The sequence below is a fragment of the Cheilinus undulatus genome, linkage group 8 (assembly GCF_018320785.1).
Source record: "Cheilinus undulatus linkage group 8, ASM1832078v1, whole genome shotgun sequence".
NCBI lineage: Eukaryota > Metazoa > Chordata > Actinopteri > Labriformes > Labridae > Cheilinus > Cheilinus undulatus.
Window position 1 is genome coordinate 9,603,148 of NC_054872.1, and position 20,413 is coordinate 9,623,560.

Sequence of the window (20,413 nt, forward strand, 5' to 3'; positions counted from 1 at the left end):
AGGTGGCTAGTCCTAGACTAGACAAGACATGAGTCATTGTCTTCATCTAGGGCACTGAATGCAAACAGAAGGTAGAACAGCTGAATATCTGATTTAGGCAGAGCCACTTGAAGCTGAACCAACACAAAACAGGACAGGAAGCACCCCTACAGGCCCGTCGTCACCATACTAAACATTGCCTTGTTCACAGTGGACATCAGAGTCACTATCACTCAGGGCCTGAACCTCTAACATAGATACTGTCAGGGAAAGGTGAGAGGATCCAGAAGCTGATTGGAATCAACTGCACATCAATCACACCATAGACACAAATCAACTCCTCCAGTCTGGTGGGCGGTATAAAGCACGGCACCCCAAAACAGAGACACCAGACAAGTTCCTCTTCTTAGACTATAAATCTGATGACCAGCTGACTTTGTCTTAAAGTGTCAGGAACAGTCCATCAAACAATTAATCAATTAACCCTCCATGCGTTCAGATACGAAGAAGGGGTAGAATGAAATGAATGAGTACTTCTCCCCTTTTAATTTCACATATGTAAACCAAAACCATCTATCTCATTCTCTATGCTATCATTTTTTTGTTAATATCAGTTTCATTTCAACCTCTCTACCTACCTATCATTACTTCCAACAATGAAATTATACTCATGGTAAGTCAGGGATGCTCATGGCTCATAGATAAAACGGTTCAATATGTTTTACAAAACGAGTCAGTTAAACTAGATTCCTATCATTTTTTATAAACACAAGCTTGAAATCCTGGTCTATGATGCTCTTTCTAAATTGTAATGAACCTCCAGCCACTAGAGGCCACTGTAGCTTCAGTTAATGGTTAACTGTCTTCCTGTCTGGCACTTCGTGGATGTAAACATGAGAAGCTCAGCAGTGGCTAAGCGGTTAGCATGTAGTAGGAACAGCGTAGTATGCCAGTTTTTTAAAGTAGTAAACAGAAATGAGGTTTCATGCAGGCTGTTAAGGTTTGAACTGATGTATAACCACCAAAAGTAAAAAAAAAGGCCACATGTCAAAGCACCATATTAATCTGCAGAGAGGAATGAAGGCTGGTGGAGCTAGCTGCTAATGTAGCCACGCTGCAGGGGTGTCAAATTCAATCACAGCAGGGGCCGAAATCTGAATTAAGGTCTAAGCTGAGGGACAAACGAGGTTTAACCAAACATTAAACCTCATTTTCGCAAGTAATAAATTATTGGGGAAAAATCAGCACTGATGATGAATGATTTTGAGATTTAAAAAGTCAAAATGATAAGTAAAAAGGCTCAAAATTTTGACCTTTTTATTAGTTCAAAAGGTCAAAACGCAAAATTAGATGTTAAAATAATAATTTTAAAGGCAAATATACAAAAAGGAAAGTCAAAATCATGGTTTTAAGGCAGAAACATTCTTAAAAAAAAAAAAAAATCACAGTAGCATTTTAATTCAGTGCAACAAATGGGGAAAATCCTCATCTTCAGATTGAACAAAGATAGGTAAAATGCGAGATGATGCAGGACTATATATTTTTTAAATAGCTTAATTCTACATTGTTAAATTCGATATTAACTTAAAATTACATAATAAGTTATATATATATACTACACACATATGTATAGACTTTATGCACTTCATATTCAGTATTTAGCTCAGTCTGTGTCAAATTCTGTGAAATTGATACTAAATTGTTGTGAATAAACTGAGAAATCCTGCACTTGACCATTTTATGACTATTTTGTATTCTCTAGTTAGACATATTTTGTGATGTATCGTTATACACATGTGATGTGTATTTTTCCTGATATAGTCTGTAGGCATCATTATCATTCATCTTTTTCACTGGTGTTTAAAAAGCTAACTAAAGATTGCAAAAATCGGCAATAACGTAGAATCGCAATTTAAATCGAATCGGCACCTAAAAAATTGTAAAAAATCGAATCGGGAGAAAAGTGAATCGTCCCAGCCCTACAATGCAGAGTTGTTTTCTTTTCAGAAACGACAAAAGTCGAGTACTAACATATCTATAGTCGCCATGTTTCGCATTATTCCTCAGTAGCTGCACATGTGCAGCTTAGTAACAGCTGTCACGTGTTTTGTTACTCTGATTGGCCCATAGAGATGCAGAACGTTCACCCAATCACACTCTGAGTTTTTTTCAAAGCCTCTGCCTTTTCTCAAACGTTTCCTATTGAAGCCTTCCCAGATGGATGTGTGAAACACAAATCCATCTGGCGTGTAAGGTTATATAAGTCAATGACTGCTCCCGGATTGATTAGCTCAGCCTTAGCTACAGCGGCAGTTTTGTCGGAACTGGACCATATTTCTTTATTAAAACAAAGGCAGAGGCACACTGAAAGCTTTTCATGAAGGGAAAGATGTTTTTGCTGTTCTCTCTGTCTGCTTCGGCATGGGTTTGCAATCGCTATGGGCGGGGTTTGCTGGTGTATCGTATGGCTGCCACCGCGGTAGCTATTAGCTCAGACGTAGCTGTAGAGAAGCAAAAGTTTAATCAGAACTGGACCACATTTCAAGCACATGAGCTCTGCAATTATCAATCTGTGGCAGCGGCAACTCGTCAGCCCTAGCTCTAGAGAAGTGCATGGGCGAGACGTCATTTTGTCTTTTTGCTCTGATTGGCCGGTCATGAATACGGGAAACAAAATGTTCCTCCAATTTCCTTCCGAGAATTTATTGTACAGTCCTGCCCTTCCCAAACGCTTTCTATGGGAGCTTTCCCTGATGAATGTGAAATATATCCACACAATGTATATTTGAAACAGTTGATCTGGTGAGTGAGGTTACCTCTCTCCTGTCTGGCATTTCAACAGGCATCCCAAATAGCTGCGGTCAGCTATATACTAGGTTTTAACCCAGTCTTCTTTCATAGTCTGTTAAAAATTTAATACAAGGTCAGCCATTAGGTGGCTTTATCAGAATGTTTACCTTCCTCTAAAATGTTATGCTGAAATGGAAATATTAACATTATGCATTTACCCTTATATATATAACTGTAGGATTACCATCATGTAAGAAAATTACTGACAGTGGTCAATAAATTGAATGCAATACATGAGATTATGTGCCACAACACAGCAGAATTGATTTGGTAAACCTCTGGATAAACTAAACAAATAATAGATTGATAAACAGAAGACAAAGTCAGGGAAGCAAACGTTACGTAGTAACCAGAGATGGTCTTGTGAAACAAGGTGAATATTTTTGTAGATCAAACCTCAGATTTTTACAGATCAGCATATGGAGTGGTGTGTATCATCTTGCCTTTCTACAATGACTCAGGAACTGAACACTGGAATAAATATTTGAAATTTTACTAAACCACAGAGGTGGATGTTTTTGGCCAGCTTAGAAATGTGCTGTTTTGTCTAGAACTCTGGCAATGCAGCAAGGCTGCAGTGACACAAGTGCCTTGTCTCCTTCAATCTCAGTTGACCTCCTTGTGCTTGTACGGTTCATGTGATCATCCATGAATGCAAAAAATTTGTGTGGAATCAGACGGATCTGTTGCCCTATATGATAACTATCAACTGGCATGCAGGCACTTCCCTGGATTGAGCAAGCCTCGCTGTGCATATGTTTTTACTCAACTTCCCCCTCACTTGATCTAAATTATAAATACCAGTTTTAACACCGAACAATGGCACTCAGGAAGATAGAAAACAGAGCACGGCTTTAAAATGTGCAGGACACGGTGGTAATACTTCCAGCAGCGATCAGCTGATGGCTAGCTAATCCTAATTATCGCCTCCCAGCTCCCACGACCAATCACAGCTCTTTCTCTCAACACGGCAGTGTATCTAAATATGGCATACTTCTTACCAACCCCTGCTTGCATTAATGCTGATGCACCACACTGCTGCTGGCAAAGCTTAACCTCCTCTACCCCAGCCTCCTCCTTTATAGCATAAAGCTTGTCGCACCCTAATATTCAGATTCATATATTTATTGCTTTTGAATTAATTTTATATTACTCACTATATGTACTGCCATAAATGTATCTACACATATGGGGGTTTCTAGCTAAGTGCTCCCTAGAAAGTCAAAGCATGTTTGATTAACTCAGGCAGGGAGCATCTCTTGAGCAGAGCCCTCTCCGCCAAATAAATCTGTATACTGATTTTGCAATAAAATGGTTAAATGTATGACAAGAGTGTTCCTGGGTGAAATATATTCTGTTCTTGTAAGCAAAGATTGCAAGAGGCCTTTAAAAAATAATAAAGGGTGACAAACTGTGCATCAAAAACCACCTTTAAAAGAAAAACAGACTCTTTATTAAAACCACAGTCATGCCAAGTATGTAAGTAAGGGCTCCACTGTGGATTTTCTGCCTAAATATTGATTTTAAAAGGCATAATGAGAGCTTCTAGCAACAGAAGCCCAGTGATTAACCAAGGACAGTGCATCTGTATCTTCCCAGATCCTGCAAAACCACAAAATGTAATAATGTCTGACTGGCATTTGGTGTGGGTTTGTGCTCAGTTTGTGCTCAGCTGATGTCCACAGGCTGAGATGTAACAAAGTATTCAGAGCCGACAACCTCCAGCAATCTTATGGTGTAGCGTCTGATGAATTCTACATATTTCTATGGACTATATGTTTTCTTTTAAGGTTAAATAAATGTGAGATATTCTTCTTTAAGCTAAAAGTCAGAAAGGACACTAATGAGCCTCAAAAATATTATTTGACAGAGGCAGTTTAAAAATTGGAAAAACAAATATTAACATAGAGCTATCTTAAGATGTGCATATAGCCTTAAGGACAATTGTTCACTCTGGCTGCTCAACAAGAGGAAGCCCTGCCAGCTGGGGTGGACTATCTGTGATGCCCCAGTGGTTACAGGCATGAGTGCAGACACCCAAGGTACAACAGAGACTTTCAGTCCTGACTAGCCATTCAGAGTTTTTCCAATATTAACTGCTTAACAGCAAGTTTCAAAAATGTTTTGTCACATTATAGTAAATGAAAGCAGAAACATAGGCTATAGGTAGGCTATAAACTTGCATGGATGCCTAATATGTCTAAATTTTTTTCATTTTTATCCGTCTTCACCTTTAAGTATGCAATTTCCACTGCTTGGTTAAAACTGAACTAAATGACTGTAAAGACACTTTTAAGGAAATGACGTCGAAGCAATAGCAGGCTAGTGAAATAACTATTTTAGCAGAAGGTAGTCTGGCAGCAACAGCAGGTTATGTTTGGAGATCACGGGTTCGTTACAAAACAAATCCATAATGTAAAACGCACTGAAAATATGTATAACCTTTATGAATTCAGGTATGCTTACACATAGGCTTACGGTAGACCTGCCCTACATTTTAAGAAAATAGCTGCCTACCTCTGCAGCTTTGAAGAGTTTCACAACATAGCGAAGCAGAACAGGGGGCAGCGGAAGTCAGCAAAAAGTAAACTAATAATCAGGACTACACTTGCTGAAGCCCGTAAATAACCTATTTCCATGCCGAATTGCAGGTTAAAACGTTTTGTTTAACCCCACGTCCACCATTCGTACCAACAGGTAACATTTATGCAATAAACTTTAAAATTAACACACGTCCAAGAGACTCAGGCACCAAACTCCATATCAAAGCGTGCAAAATATTGTTTCCAGAGTAATTAGTTAACAGCATTAAACATTCAACCAACCTGGTTGGAAATGGACGGTGTTAACCTGTAGTGATCTAGCATGGGGTTGTTGAATTTGGACAGTCTCCTCTCCGGGTCCCGGCCATAGTCTCTGTGCGAGAGCCTCTCTGACAACTCTCGCACCGCTGCCCGTAACAGACAGGATGAAGTCCATAACGTCAACTCACTGCCACAAACACGAACGAAATAAACTTCAAACCAACTCCGTGCAGTCCCTGTTGATTATCAGAGACATAGCAGAACACGCAGTGTGGGCTAAAAAGCAGGCGTCGATCTCGTGAGGTGTAAAGTCGCAGCATGCAGAACACATTCCAAAAACAGGAACTATTCGTCACGGGCTACGTCAACAAGTGAAAACTTTCCTCCTACCGCTGAACGCTGCAGTCGCTGGCTGGGATAGTTCGGGTTTATTTCGAGCAGATCTTTGATTATTCTGGCAAACTAGTTGTTCCTCTTACACTTGTTTTATATAAAAAAGCAGTAGTAATGAAATCATGTCAGTTTAAAAAATGGAAGAATCATCTAAATACGAAAAAGTTAAACCAATATGTAGCCTATTAGTATGTCCTAATTCTTGGGTCTAGAACTATTTCGATATGAATATGACTTATTAAATTAATTGTGATGAAACAACCCAACCGATTCTTCATCACATTTAACTCTTGCTAGGGCTGAATAGTCATCAATAACTGGAGCTTTCGCCGTCAAAAAGAATAAAAACCTGCAATAATAATAATAATAATAATAGTAATAATAATAGAATTGTATGCTTTTCATGAGAAATAAGGAGTGATGGCATATGTGGTGTAGAAATGTAAAATGTGAATAGATGAGACCAGGAATAGGTTAAATAACTGGTCAGCAGACTGAGTCAGGAGTTAGGTGTAGAACAGTAGATACATTTCATTAAGTTAAAGATCAGTGAGGCAAGTGAGTTAAATTGTTTTCCTGTTTTCATGACAGAAAAAGTTAGGGGAAAGGGAAAAATTTTCTCATACATCTGACAGAAGCTGCCAACCTAAATGTCCTGGTAGGGGGCTGAGTGTGATTTCATACAGAGTAAAAGCCAGATCCTATACTGAATGTGTTCCATCTGCTGGTGTCACGGGGTAGTGCATGCATTATTCCCCCCAGATGGGATAGTCTGAGGTCAGGTGAATGCATTAAGTAAAAAAAAAACGGACTATTTCACGATCAAATCTACTGTTAAAATTTATTTTTAAATAAAAGGAATGTATTACAGACTGAGGATCAAAAAGTCACATAGGTTTAGTTTTAAATTTGAGATAAATCCCCTTTAATCTGTCAGCTCTCAAGCTGTGTTGGAGAGCTGTAGAAAACCATTTATCAACATTTAGAATATCAAAATGCAGTTACAACAACGTTGCTGTTTAACATTTGTCCAAACCAATTCCACATAATCATTATTCTCCTTTGAACATGTAAAAATGTGTAAACTGAACTCTTCAAATACGTATGTTTAAAACACAACCACATTGAACACATTTGGCCGCTCTTAACCACTTTTGCCACAATTATACCTCTTTTTGGCCATTGTTTAACCACTTCTGCCAATACTTGCCTATTCTTTTTGCTACTTCTAATCCCTTTTCGCAACTTTTCTAGCCAATTATGGCCCCTTTTGCAGCATTACTTTGCCAGTTCTAATCAATTCTTCCTGATTTTAACCCCATTTTCCCCACTTTTTGCCACATTTTTAACACTTTGAACCAATTTCCACCACTTTTCACTCGTTTTATCCATTGTCTGGCCACTTTTTGCCCAATTTTGCCACTTCAACCCATTTTTGCCACTTTTCACCTATTTACGTCTCTTTCACAATTATTCAGTTATATTTTATTAAAGTTGTCTCACTTTCTTCTTCTTCATTTTCTGGTATCCTGATGTTTAAGCACATTATGGCTTAGCTGTGAAATGGAGTGTTAAGTGTGCCCATCCACACTGTTAACCTTACTAATCAAAGGGGAATTTTGTTTAAAGGTTTTACATTTTTAAAAGGCTGTATTTTACCAAAGCATTCATTAATAAAACTTTTTTTGTTGTTGTTTTGATGATATGATTATTAGTCAGGTTGAAGATTAAATATGGATATCACAGCTTAACTTTCCAATGGACCATGATTTTTCCTGACCTCCTTGGACCCTTAATTTGGCTGGGCCCCAGAGAGCTCTCCCCTTTATCACTCCTTATGGGCGGCCTAGACTTTGAATCATAGACTATTTTCATCATTTTGCATATTTGTTTGCATCTGACCTTGCACAGGGTCATGCTCCTACACTTTGCATTTTGTAAATATTTGTAGATGGAACTCAAACTGGCTTTATGCCACCCTATGGGGCCTAGTAGCTGCATGATACACTGAGATGCTGTTTGATTACCCAGGGAAGTCATTAAATCATCCATAACATCCCTCATGTGAGGCAGGCTTGCATTTTCTTCCCTCTATTTAAACTTCAGATGTTTAAAGATATTGATTCCAGCCAGGGGTGTCATGCAAGCCAAAATTCTGGGGGGGGCTAAGTTAGAGTGGGGTCTAGAGGGCCCTTTAAGGAAGAAAAAGAAGAATGACGCCATTGTTATGCATTTTGAAATGGATGTATTCAACAACACAAGGCGTACTGATAGAGTGGTGTCTAGAGGGCCCTTTAAGGAAGAAAAAGAAGAATGACGCCATTGTTATGCATTTTGAAATGGATGTACTCAACAACATGAAGCATACACGATGCACATCTCTGATATTTATGTGTCTCCACACATAGTCTAATGATGGTTAAAAATTTAAGAAAACCTGAGTTAAATAATTCAGAATCCCTTCTGCTTCTACTTTTTCTAGGTTTAATGGATCAATTCCACTCTGTCTGACACAGCAGTCTGACAAGTTCTGGTTAAATCAACAGATGTTTTTTGTTAAACTCTTCATCATGCTGTCATTATTATAAGGCCTCCATGTTCACCTGCCTCCTGCAGATCTGCACCTTTACTTCACTGATGACATCACCATCACGCCCACCTCTGATTGGTCTGAAATAGTTAAATAATAAAAGGAACAAAGCTTTTTAAAAGACCTGCTGCAAGTGAAAAAAATCACTTATATAGTAATAAAGCACAGTTTTGAGGCACTGACATTTCAGATTCACATTAATAGTATAAATATAATAAACAATGTGATATTTAAACATTTTATTCTCTTATGCAAATGAAATCATATTGTTGTCGAGTAGGACAAAGGGAGTTTTTAAGAGGTAAGAGGTATTTATTACTATTTTATCTCACTGAAAATAACCTTCTGTGTTTTCATGCTGTACACCTGGTGCTTTTTGGCATCTTGTCCTAAGAAAAGGAAGACTTTCAACACAACAAGAAGCATGAAGGCCAAAGGGGGCCTGCCACTGCTGCTTTGTCAACTGATGGTGGGTATACACAAGCATGGTTACATAATTGAAGCTTCAGCAGCCACATGTGCACACTTGAACGGCTGAATTAGCATGTGAGTGAGCATGCACATGCAGTACACAAATTATCTGCCAGTCTGAAAGTTTTCCTGCAAGTTCTCAGTGTATTTGATAAACAGTGAACTGCTCCTGTGAGCTGTGCATCTGCTGACTGAAGCAGAGCTGTGGGCCCTGGGACTCTCATGTACACAGATTACACACACACTGCAGTGCATTACAGACATTATCAATACAAATGACTAGTTTATCATTTATAACAAATTTGTGTTTAAACACTTCTACGTTTGGTTGATATTCTTTTTAAAACTCTTGTCAGGCATGAATCATGATGAATAAAAGGGTGATTTTAAAAAGAGGATATGGAACATATACACATTTTGCTTGGGAAGCTCACCTTACTAGTTATGTTGAAGTGTGAGCAGGCTAATGGCTAGAGCAGTTAATGATGTCCCTATCTCTTTTTATTAAAAAAAACACCAGATTCTTTCTTACTTTATAATATTGACTATTACTAATGTGTCACAGAATTTGTGTTTTATTTTATCAAGGAATTTATCCAATGGAAAACTACGTGGCATGATGAACTCTTGCAGTGGAAACTACCATTTACTACATTACATCTCTAAAAAATAACAAGGGCATTGCCCAACCACATTTTTAAAATCTGCCAGGTATTTTGTTAATATATTTCTACTTCCCAGTTTTTATGTTGAATAAAGCACAGCAGTAACCACTTCTATGTCAAACTAATGAGTCATATCATGACTGAAAAAGGCACCCATTCCTCTCACCTTAAAATTAAGCTTATTAATGCAATAATGCATTAGCCTACTCTCTTTAGAATAAGTTGGTGAAAATAAAGCTAACTGTTATTAAACATATTTTTAAAAAACTGTTGAGTTGTCTGGTTTTTAGTTTCCCCACATCCCAAAACTATGAAAGCCCATTTCTTCCACTTAAAAAAGAAAAATGTGACAGTTTGGCAATTCTAACAGAAAAAAAGAATCCTAAGTCATAATTACTAGATAAAAAGTCAAAATCATGAGATAAAGGCTGTGTCAGACACTCATTCCCTACTCCCTATCCACTATATAGTGGACTATATAGTGGACTCAACTGCAAAACACAAAAATGATTTCAGACACTACTCCGATCGCAGGCAATGACGTCATTGTCGTCTCACAATTAAAATGTTGAGCAATATAGGCTCGTAGATTTCCATGACAATGGCTGAGGATCGAAATTTACGATAATTTCACTGAAAACTGATACTAAACATAATGTATTTTAACAAAAAAATAAAATTACTAGTAGATAAAAAAGATGTGTGTCTTGAGTGGTAAAATAGTACAACATTTTTGTGTGTATTATAACTTATTTTTGCATAAAGATGATGGTCTCATGTCTTGTAATCCTCATAGGGGGGAAAAGTGACTCAGTTTTGAATCCTTCACATTTTCTTGCAGATTAAATACTTTGGTTAAAACCAACAAACAAATAAAGCTTTTAAAAGTTTTTATGTTTCTGTGCTTCTTTCGTTCCTCCGTCAAGTATGAGAGCAGCAACCACGATGCATGATGGGAAATATTGCTTGGTTAGTGACCATCACCTGTTCACTACTTTTCAAGATGCATTGTGGGATAGAATGAATGTACTATATTGTGAATAACAATGCTCACTCAGAATTCAAACACCACAAGAGAATGGCATATTCACCATATAGTGCACTATAGTGAATAGGGAGTGATTTTGGACACAGCCAAAGTCATCTTATAATTCTGACTTTTTCCTCATAAATTTGATTTTTAATATCATAATTTTGACTTTTTAATCTCAAAATTATGATTTTTTTTTTTACAATTTTATTTGTAGCTTTTTCACAATTACAAAAATATACTTAGTATCATGGAAAACAGTCAAAAAATGGATCTGCCTAAACATTCCATACATTATCGACTTTATGCCCAATTTTTCCCAGGTACACCTTCCTGACTCATCAAAAACAACTCTAGAACCCATTTTTGGGTCCTGACCCACCACCTGAGAACCACTGCCTCAGAGTTCAAACAATGGGCTTGTAGGTCAAAAACTGACCATCAACCAGTGCCACTCAGTGAACCAATCCCAGAGTTTGCGGTAGATTTCTGTACATTTTTTAAGGGGGTGTACTTCAGCTGCATGCACATGCCTCTTCATGGAATTCAGGGTAGTGAGGAGCTGCAGCATGAGCTAAGGAGTCATTTGATGTAAAAGTATAAATCAAGCTAAAGGTGTTTTAATTATGGTTAGCCAATGAGCCTCAAACTTTGTGATTAACCTCAGTTGCATATTTGAAATTTAAGTATTTTATGAAAGCCATTCTTATAGAATTTAACACAATTTAAACAGTGTGAGAGAATTCTCACCAGTGTCTGGATTTGGGAAACAAATGAAGTCAAGAAGATATATTTCATGAATAAATGCTGTGCTGCTACATGAATGTGGTCTGAAACCATGACTTAGATGAAGGAGACAGCTTCAAAGTGCATACTCTGGGTTTAACACTGTTATCCATTAAGAAAAATCACAATGGCATGTGATTAATGCAAAAAAGACACATGCATTCATTTTTGACCTCACTCAGTGTTTAAGGCTTTTATGCTGACAGCCCCAATCTACACAAAAGACACCAGACATCACCAATTAAAAGTAGACTTACGCTCACACTCACAATAAAAGGCAGTAAAGACAGTCCCCTCGGCCTGCTGAGGGGGAATATTGGATCATATTTGAAACCAAGGCAAATGTGGCAAAAAGATAAGTCATTGAGGCTCAGTGGTTTAGAGACACACTTCTATATGAAACTGATACTGGCCGAGGAGCCTGTCACGTCAGAACCCTTTTACTGTATGCCATCTCGTCTCATAATAAACATCCAATTATAGCAACATATGAAAACATGCAAAAATCCTCTGACACTGAGGTTAGCTTTAAAAAAAACACCACGTCCATCCCAGCCAAGCTGCTTGTTTCACAAATGTCCGTCGGATTTGATTAAAAGCGCTGGACATCAGAGACGGAGCCTCAAGTTTCACACTTGGACTCCAATTGCACTTCAAGCACACACACATGCAACTTAAGACTTGACTTGGACTTGCCTCTAAAAACCTTGTGACTCAATTTGGACTAAAGATTTGTCCCCAATCTTTTAATTTTTTTTTTTTTAACCCTTTCAGTTGAATTGTTAATCTCCCCTATTATGCGTTTCCCATTGCATCTGGTTCACGACCAGCTAAACTTCACAGCTGATACCGCTGCAAACACAAATCACCTGCAGATACAAAAGAGACATTACTGCATGTCATATAGTTTGGCTTTAATTATTTGATGCAAAGCCTAAACAAAAAGATTCACAAATGCTACATCTTCAGAATGAAAAGGATATTGGATTGACTATATCAAACTTTATCAAGCACCTGAAAATGCACCCAGATCTGCTGCAGGTCCGCTGCATCCACAATCTAATCTTTGGTTTGTAGATTAATTTAAGGATTGGCATTTGCTGAATACCTTTTTTCCAGTGCTTTTCAATGACTATAAATGTATCGGCCTACCACTGATAGTTTTTGAATGAAAGTAATTTAAAAAATAAAGGCAGGCTTATTTATGGTTGATTATCAAACTGTCAGTAGTTGGGATCCAGCAAAGTTATACAAGACAGCTGTACTCAGACTCTTACTGTTATTAGTGCTACTTCATGGTGGCAATAATTTCCTGTTAGCCTGAGCTTAGACTTTTCCATCCTCTCTACATTCACTAAGGCTGGGAAATTAATCACAAACTATATTAAATCACAATATGACCTGCTGCAATTTACAAATTACAAAAGCTGCAATGTTTCTTTAACTTGAAATGTGACAAAATAACAGTTCAGTCCCTTTTTGCAGCAGAGATTTGATGCAAATTATGCAAACATTCAAGATTTCATTAGAATAAAGAATCCTGCTTTACTAATCTGTATGTTTTTCTTATTCAAAACCAGACTGACATAAAATGATCATTACCTTCAATATAGCAATTGAAAAAAATCTGCAATATGAGCTAAAATAATCACAATTAGATATTTGTTTCAAACTGTTTTGCCCTAATTTATTCATACTATGAAATAGTGTGTGTGATAAAATATAGTATGATTAATTGCTTGTATTTATTGAAAAATATATAAGATGAGGAACCTAGTAATAATCACATATTCAATCACTATTGCAACATTGGGGAAAAAGTTGCAATTAGATTATTTTCATGGATCATTCAGCTCTACTATTCATGCAAAATATAGCTCAGCTGCAACACTGGTGCAGAAGCAGTGCACTCTGCAATTTGAGATGGGTTTTATAACACAGAAAAATGTTTTCTCTTTTATCAGATTGCAGTACCATGAGCAGCCTAATTCATTTAAGGTGCTATTCATCTACAGCTACATTTTATTCAACCAATCAATGAAAGAGCCCAGTCTAGCAGGGGATACTGCAACACCAGTTCCTCTGTACTAAGACAAGAGGGGTGCATTTATATGGTGTACTTATGTCTTTTATTTTGTAGGAAAAAGCATGATAAAAACTAGAGGCTTGACATTAATGTTCACCTAAAAACCTAAAACAAGACTTGGGCTTGCAAAAAGTGACATGTCCCCTCTGGCACCAGACACAACATTTAATAAAACTGTGTTGACAACCTACATGGCACTGATACTTCTCGAATTAACAGATGGTTGTGGCCTTTAAATCAATGGATATGAAACTTTGAAAGTGCAGGCAATTAACTATTACACATTATCCTGCCATGGAAAGAAATAAGCCCTTATCAACATTATTTCATCAATGCCACCATGGTTTTCATAAATCAGCAGCTTGTAGTTGTACTCTTTTATGCCTTGTTTTTTTTCTTCTAATAAAAATAAATAAAACCAACAGTCTTTACTTTCCTTTAAGCCAGTCATGATACCAAAGACAAAAAAACAATATTCAAAAGTCATGCAAGCCTCTATGTAAACTGATCAAAGATCAAAGATTAAATAAGCTAGTTAGGTGAAAAGATTTAAAACCTACAGTCATGTAGTGGAAAATAAACTCATGTAATCTAAGTCCATGTAACAGCTGATGTTTTGGCAACCCTTATAGAAGAAAGCCATCTTTCTTAAAAATAACCTCATTAAAACATTAAATCACCTCCATTTATAAAATCCTGCTTAGAAACCTAAGCCTATACTGACCACGTAGTTTCCTCTGCAGCCAACACAGCACTCTGACCTACTGTTGCAGCAATCCAACCAGCTCCTAATGCTTGGGCATCACTCTCAGGACAGTAGCACAGGGTGGCTAGTTGTGATCAATGACCAGTGGTGTCAGAGCATGCTATTTATAACCACCACTTCCACAACCCCCCTTGGTCATCTATCCTCTGCAGATGCCCAGCTGTCTGAGGCTGCCTGAAGAAGCTGGGTGGCCCCAACGACTGATGACCACAGCCAAGAAATCATCCATCTGCTGCAGGGCTCATAGGGCTCTTTCCTGGAGTCTCTCGCATTCCTCTTTCCCTTATCAATGCATCTTATTTTCTAGCAAATGTATTGCTAATATTTAGTACATAGGAAAGAAAAGAGGAGAGGGAAAGAAAGAAAGAGAAGGGGCATGCCGGTCACTTAGTGTTGTTTTTTATGCTCAAGAGCATAAAACTGTTGTAAATACACGTCTTTTCTTATACTAACATCTGCACATAAGGGTAAGGCAATGAGGGCTAAATTGACATCTTAAAGACCATGTAAAGTGAAATCCAAAGGTTGTGTCTTAACACACTAGATATGATGGAACATGGTTGCTGTAAACATGTGAAAACACGGAGATCTACATGTGACTGAAGTCTGGATTTAGACTGTCAGAAAGTTTTTCACCTCTTTCCTGGCTTGGTTTCATGTGGGTGGGGCCAATATGTGGGCTCATGATGTCCCATCCCACAATGGGAATGACCCCACCCCTCTAACACTACAGTATAAAATCACAGAGCAGTTCAGCTCAATACAGTCTGTTGTTAGCTGATGTCACTGCCTTTATTGAAAGTTAGTTAAAGTCAGTTAAATGCTGTTTTTTTGTTCATTGTGAGGTAAATTTGCCAAATCTATCAGCCACAGTGATGTATGGATCATTTAAAGCACCGTAACAGAGATTTGAGCCAGAAAACAGACTTTGTCTCCTCTTCTAAGGTCAACATAAGGTCAAGAGGCAGGCTAATAGTGCAAGTGCTTTCTTCAATTGGGATTGTAGCATTATTTTTAATTTCAGAGGATCGTATTTCTCACACCCACACCATCCTAGAGCAGCATTGACTGCCTCATTTTTCATTATTTTGAAGCTTAATTTTATAAACTTAGAGACGTTTTTCATGACTGAATTTTGATTTAGAGGTTCATAACACAGTGACCTGCTATTCAACAAACCTAAATACAGATTTATTTTCACTTTGTAGGGTCTTTAAATTCAAGAAAGCTGGTAATGACTGACTGCCTGAGCAGTACATATTGTCTTAATTTTTAATCTGCATACTAGCCTACTTCCACAAAAGGTAAACCCCTAGTTCTCTGCATATATGATGCTGCAGTAGCGCTTATGCCTCTGGTCACTGGCAGTGGGAATGCTCAAAACCTGTTAACATTCATGCAAATATAGAAAATCACAAAGGTCACAAGCCGTTGCATACTGTTTAAGCATTGCTGATCTGCAGTAGAAGTTCATCAACTTTGAACTTTATCCGACCCATACATTCTTCATCTCATTTATGAACTATAAATATGCTTTACTGGATAATACATCAGCATGTAAACCTGTTTGAGTATTCACGACTAAAAAGCAAGAACTGTTGCCTGTTTGGACTTTGACTGTAGCCCCTTCGTTTCTACACTAAGTTTCAGAGAGCAGCACAGATTAAAGTGAGGGCATTTTTACTGACACAACAAACTGAAAGTGCCATCTAACACAGTGCTACTGCACAGAATGAGATGCAAAGTCCTGGTAGAGTAATTCACAAAGCACACTGAGCCAAAGATATTCAGGAACAACTATACCCAAAAAGTTGTGGGTGGGATACAGTGGTATCCTCATAGATGAGTGGAGGGGAAGCCTTTTCTCTAAGTTTAGTTCACATTTAATTGTTTTCCAATCAGTTCATTGTGCCCCTTTAACTTTGATCACATGCCCCTTAGAAGGTATCTACATGGGCCTTTTTACATCAGAGTTGATCCACTGTAATGAAGTTGCATCATTATTTTACTTTTACAACAATGCTACAATAAAAAAAAACTGTTGCCCCAGTGTATGATTTTTACATTTCTTGCACTAAAGTAAAAGACAGCAAGTAAACAGTAGCAAAAGCTTCACATAAACATGATTTAGAATCGATTTGCCCTGATGGCTCAGTTGTCATACCTCGCCACTGTTTCCCTTTCTTCTTTGTATATCTAATACCAGCAGGAAGGGTGGAATGACTTCATCCAACCATTATGTCTTTGTGTGATTTAAACTGCAGGCAAGACATCCATCCATCATTTTCTACACCACTTATCCCGTTGGGGTCGTGGGCAGGCAAGACATAATGGGTATACAAATTTCTCCTTGAACTGGCAATATATAAGGCACTGATGGCACTTTGTCGCTTTAGGTTTTGAGGAATGGTAATGTTTTTTTAAGGGGACTGCAATGGTGTGTCATATTGTGACGTTGTCAGCCTGAGCATAAATTCCCAGGCACCATTTTCTATTGAGCCCTAATTTTTCCTGTTGGCATTCAGAAGCCTATAAAAAAATACAAAAAGTGGCTGATCTTCTTTGTAAAAATGAATATGTTACAGCTACCTATGCTGGTGTTTCAGTGAAGAAAACTGCTTAGTGCATTGGTACTGTATGCAATCAATACTAGCCGGAGGATGGCGTGAGGCCTGTTCAAACTAAGTCAGAAATAGTGGGATTATTTGCTCTGTGGCCTTCGTGAATTGAGCTCCCAGGTCAAAATTATTACACCTGCAGGCCAATAAATCTGACCCACAAATATTTTATAGTGGCACTGCATTAAATTCAGCAGTGAGCCTATTTCAGTGCTTTGCTTTTTTGCTCCAGAGCAGAAAATTAATCGTTCTTTTTTTCTAGGACTAAAAAATACAATAAAACACCAACCTGGATAGATAAATATCTCTGTTGGATGTGCTTGTTGGCCAAATTAGACAGCATGGCATAAATGGGCAGCATAATGCACTGCATTCTTGGTGAATGAGGATCTTTTCTAGTGAAAGAACTAATGTCAGAATAAGATCCAAAGGACATGTGTAGTAAAGCTTACATCATACAAATGTTCCTGACATTAAGACAGCATAACAGCAAATTATTCTGTTGTCCCTAGTGTGCATGTCCTAGTATGTCTTGCAAGCATAAGTCCATGCACATCAAACTCAATTTTATCAATAGGTTGTATTTGCTTGTAATGAGTGCTGTTCACCTAGTTTGAACTAGTTGTGAGGGATGATACCGACTCATGGGTTGTTAATAGATCATCTGCAGTTGCACAGCAGCAGATTTCAACAAGTTTACCTATTCACTTCACTTATGCTGCAGGCAAATGAATAAATACTGTGAGAGATCTCTTGCAGTGTAAATCAGTGAACAAGCCGAAAAGTAATGATAGAGCAAAAACCTAGGAGATGACGAGAAAACAGAGAGAGAGACAAAGACTCAGAAGGAAATGAAAGTCAGAGCAGACCCTTCAGTGGATTTCTTCTTGGGCTAAGCTGCTTTCTGGTGCTACGTGACCGATGTATACTACCATGGCAGTAGGGCAAAGGCTTATCTCAGTGCAAACAAGCAGCTCTGCTGGCAAAGGCACTGTGGCATGTCTGTGGGTGCTTCTGTTAGAGTGTGACAGGTAGCTCTGACTCTCCAATTCTCCCTCTTCCATTTGCTCTATCCTACTCTTATTCAGACACCAGAAATCTGCATCACTTCACACAAGTTATTAATAAGAATAATTATGATTGTTTGGTTTAAACTCTATTCCATTTAGCAAAGGCCATGGCGTATTTTCTTTAAATATGTGACTATCTTTCCAGACAACAAAAACTCAATTGCTTCATGAGTTCTTACATTTCACAAGCTTTGATCATTAATCTGCTTTAATAATTTACTATGACCTGTATGATACTACTTCCTAACTACAGCACAAACCTGCACTCTAGCACCTCCAAACACGCAACACGCTAAACCTAAAGAGTGGCAAGATACTTTCACTGGCCACTTTATTAGATACACCTTACTAGTACCAGGTTAGATCCCCTTTTGCATTCAGAAGTGGCTTGATTCTTCATGGCATAGTTTCAACAAGGTGTTGAAAACATTCCTCACGGATTTTGGTCCATGTTGACATGATAGCGTCATGCTGCAGATTTGTCGGCTGCACATCCATGATGCCAATCTCCCGTTCCACCACATCCCACAGGTGCTCTATTGGATTGAGATCTGGGGACTGTGGAAGCCATTAGTGAACTTACTGTCATGTTCAAGAAACCAGTGTGAGATGATTTGAGCTTTGTGACATGGTGCGTTATCCTGCTGGAAGCAGCCATCAGAAGATGTGTACACCGTGGTCATAAAGGGATGGACCTGGTCAGCGACAATACTCAAATAGACTGTGGCATTTAAACAATGCTCAGTTGGTACTAAGGGGCCCAAAGTGTGCCAAGAAAATATTCCATGCCCCATTACACCACAACCAGCAGCCTGATCTGTTGATACAAAGCAGGATTGGTCCATCCTTTCATGTTGTTTACACTAAATTCTGACCCTACCATCTGAATGTTGCAGCTGAAATCCAGACTCATCAGACCAGGCAATGTTTTCCAATCTACAATTGTTCAATTTTGGTGAGCCCGTGTGAATCGTAGCCTCAGTTTGTCTGTTCTTAGTGGACAGAAGTGGCAAGGTTTGACATGTTGTTGCCTTCCTATCATCTCGAACCAGTCTGCTCATTATTCTCTGACCTCTGATATCAACAAGGCATTTTTGTCCACACAACTGCCGCTCACCGGATATTTTCTTTCTTTTGGACCATTCTTTGTAAACCCTTGAGATGGTTGTGGGTATCAATCCCAGAAGATCAGCAGTTTCTGAATTACAACAACAACCATGCCACATTCAAAGTCACTTAAATCTTCTTTCTTCCCCATTCTGATGCTCTGTTTGAACTTCAGCAAATCGTCTTGACCACATCTACATGCCTAAATGCACTGAGTTGCTGCTATGTGACTGGCTGATTAGCAATTTGTGTTAACAAGCAATCAAACAGACGTACCTAATAAAGTGGCCAGTTGGTGTACATCCTCCCTAACCACCAACTAGAACTGAAGTTGGAGGTGAACAGACTGTTTGGGAGGGAAAACCAGTTAACCAAAACCCAAACCAGTAGATCAGCAAGACATGACATGATTAAGACACACAGAGCAAATGTATGTGGTAGCCCTGTCACTCTGAACACTAAAGATGATGCTGGGGGCAGCGGCTGCCTTAGGATTACCCACAAACTGCTGATTTTCCCTCTCTTTACTGGAAACAGCTCTGCAAACAGATAAGTGGACCTGCGTAGAATAACTGTGGCTAATGCTAATGGGTCAACATTAATCAGTGATCAGTTTAGTGGAACTACAACACATACATAAGCCTGAAACAAATGCCAGTGGTTCAAGCCAATCCATATGCTGTGGATGGCGGCCAGTGTTTTGAAGACTTCCCTTAAGAACATTTATTATGTCAATGTATTTCCTAATCAGCAAACCAAACATACTTGCTCACTGAGGTAAGAGACATAAAATCTACTTATCACTGGTTCTCCTTTTTCTTGGGTTGGAGCAAGAAATGGATAACGAATCTTTTCTTAGCTTGCTCAGTCAGAGAGATTGATCTGGGTTGACATGGAGTTATAGCTTTACTGATAAACCTAAGAGACACCAGGCATGATTTGGCTGCTCTCAACTCAAATCTACTGTGTAAAATGGCATGATGTCTCTATCAATGCACCTCTGTGCAACTTAACTAAACTGAGACACCCCAGAAATGGATGACCTGGCTGTCTCAGCAGTCATAGACTGCCGGTACCAGCTTTAAATAAAAAATCTGCACTGGGGAATGCAATACTTGAAAAGTTATGATATATTTTGAGGTTCTGGCATACTTTGTGGCCGTACTTAAAGACACCTTTTGATTTGAGGACAACTTAA

General features: G+C 38.3%; 1 protein-coding gene across 4 annotated transcripts in view; it reads right to left on the bottom strand.

Annotated features, from left to right (window-relative positions):
- The window catches only part of oxr1a (oxidation resistance 1a), a 186,320-nt gene that overhangs the window by 77,076 nt on the left and 88,831 nt on the right, over positions 1–20,413 (bottom strand). Inside the window, exon 1 of one of the 4 annotated variants that reach the window (XM_041792776.1) lies at positions 5,655–5,961. The exons of the other annotated variants lie outside the window; for them this stretch is intronic. Coding sequence (XP_041648710.1) covers positions 5,655–5,808 — 154 coding nt within the window. The 5' untranslated portion in view covers positions 5,809–5,961. Of the gene's footprint in view, positions 1–5,654; positions 5,962–20,413 lie in introns of those variants that run through there. 4 annotated transcript variants of the gene reach the window in all.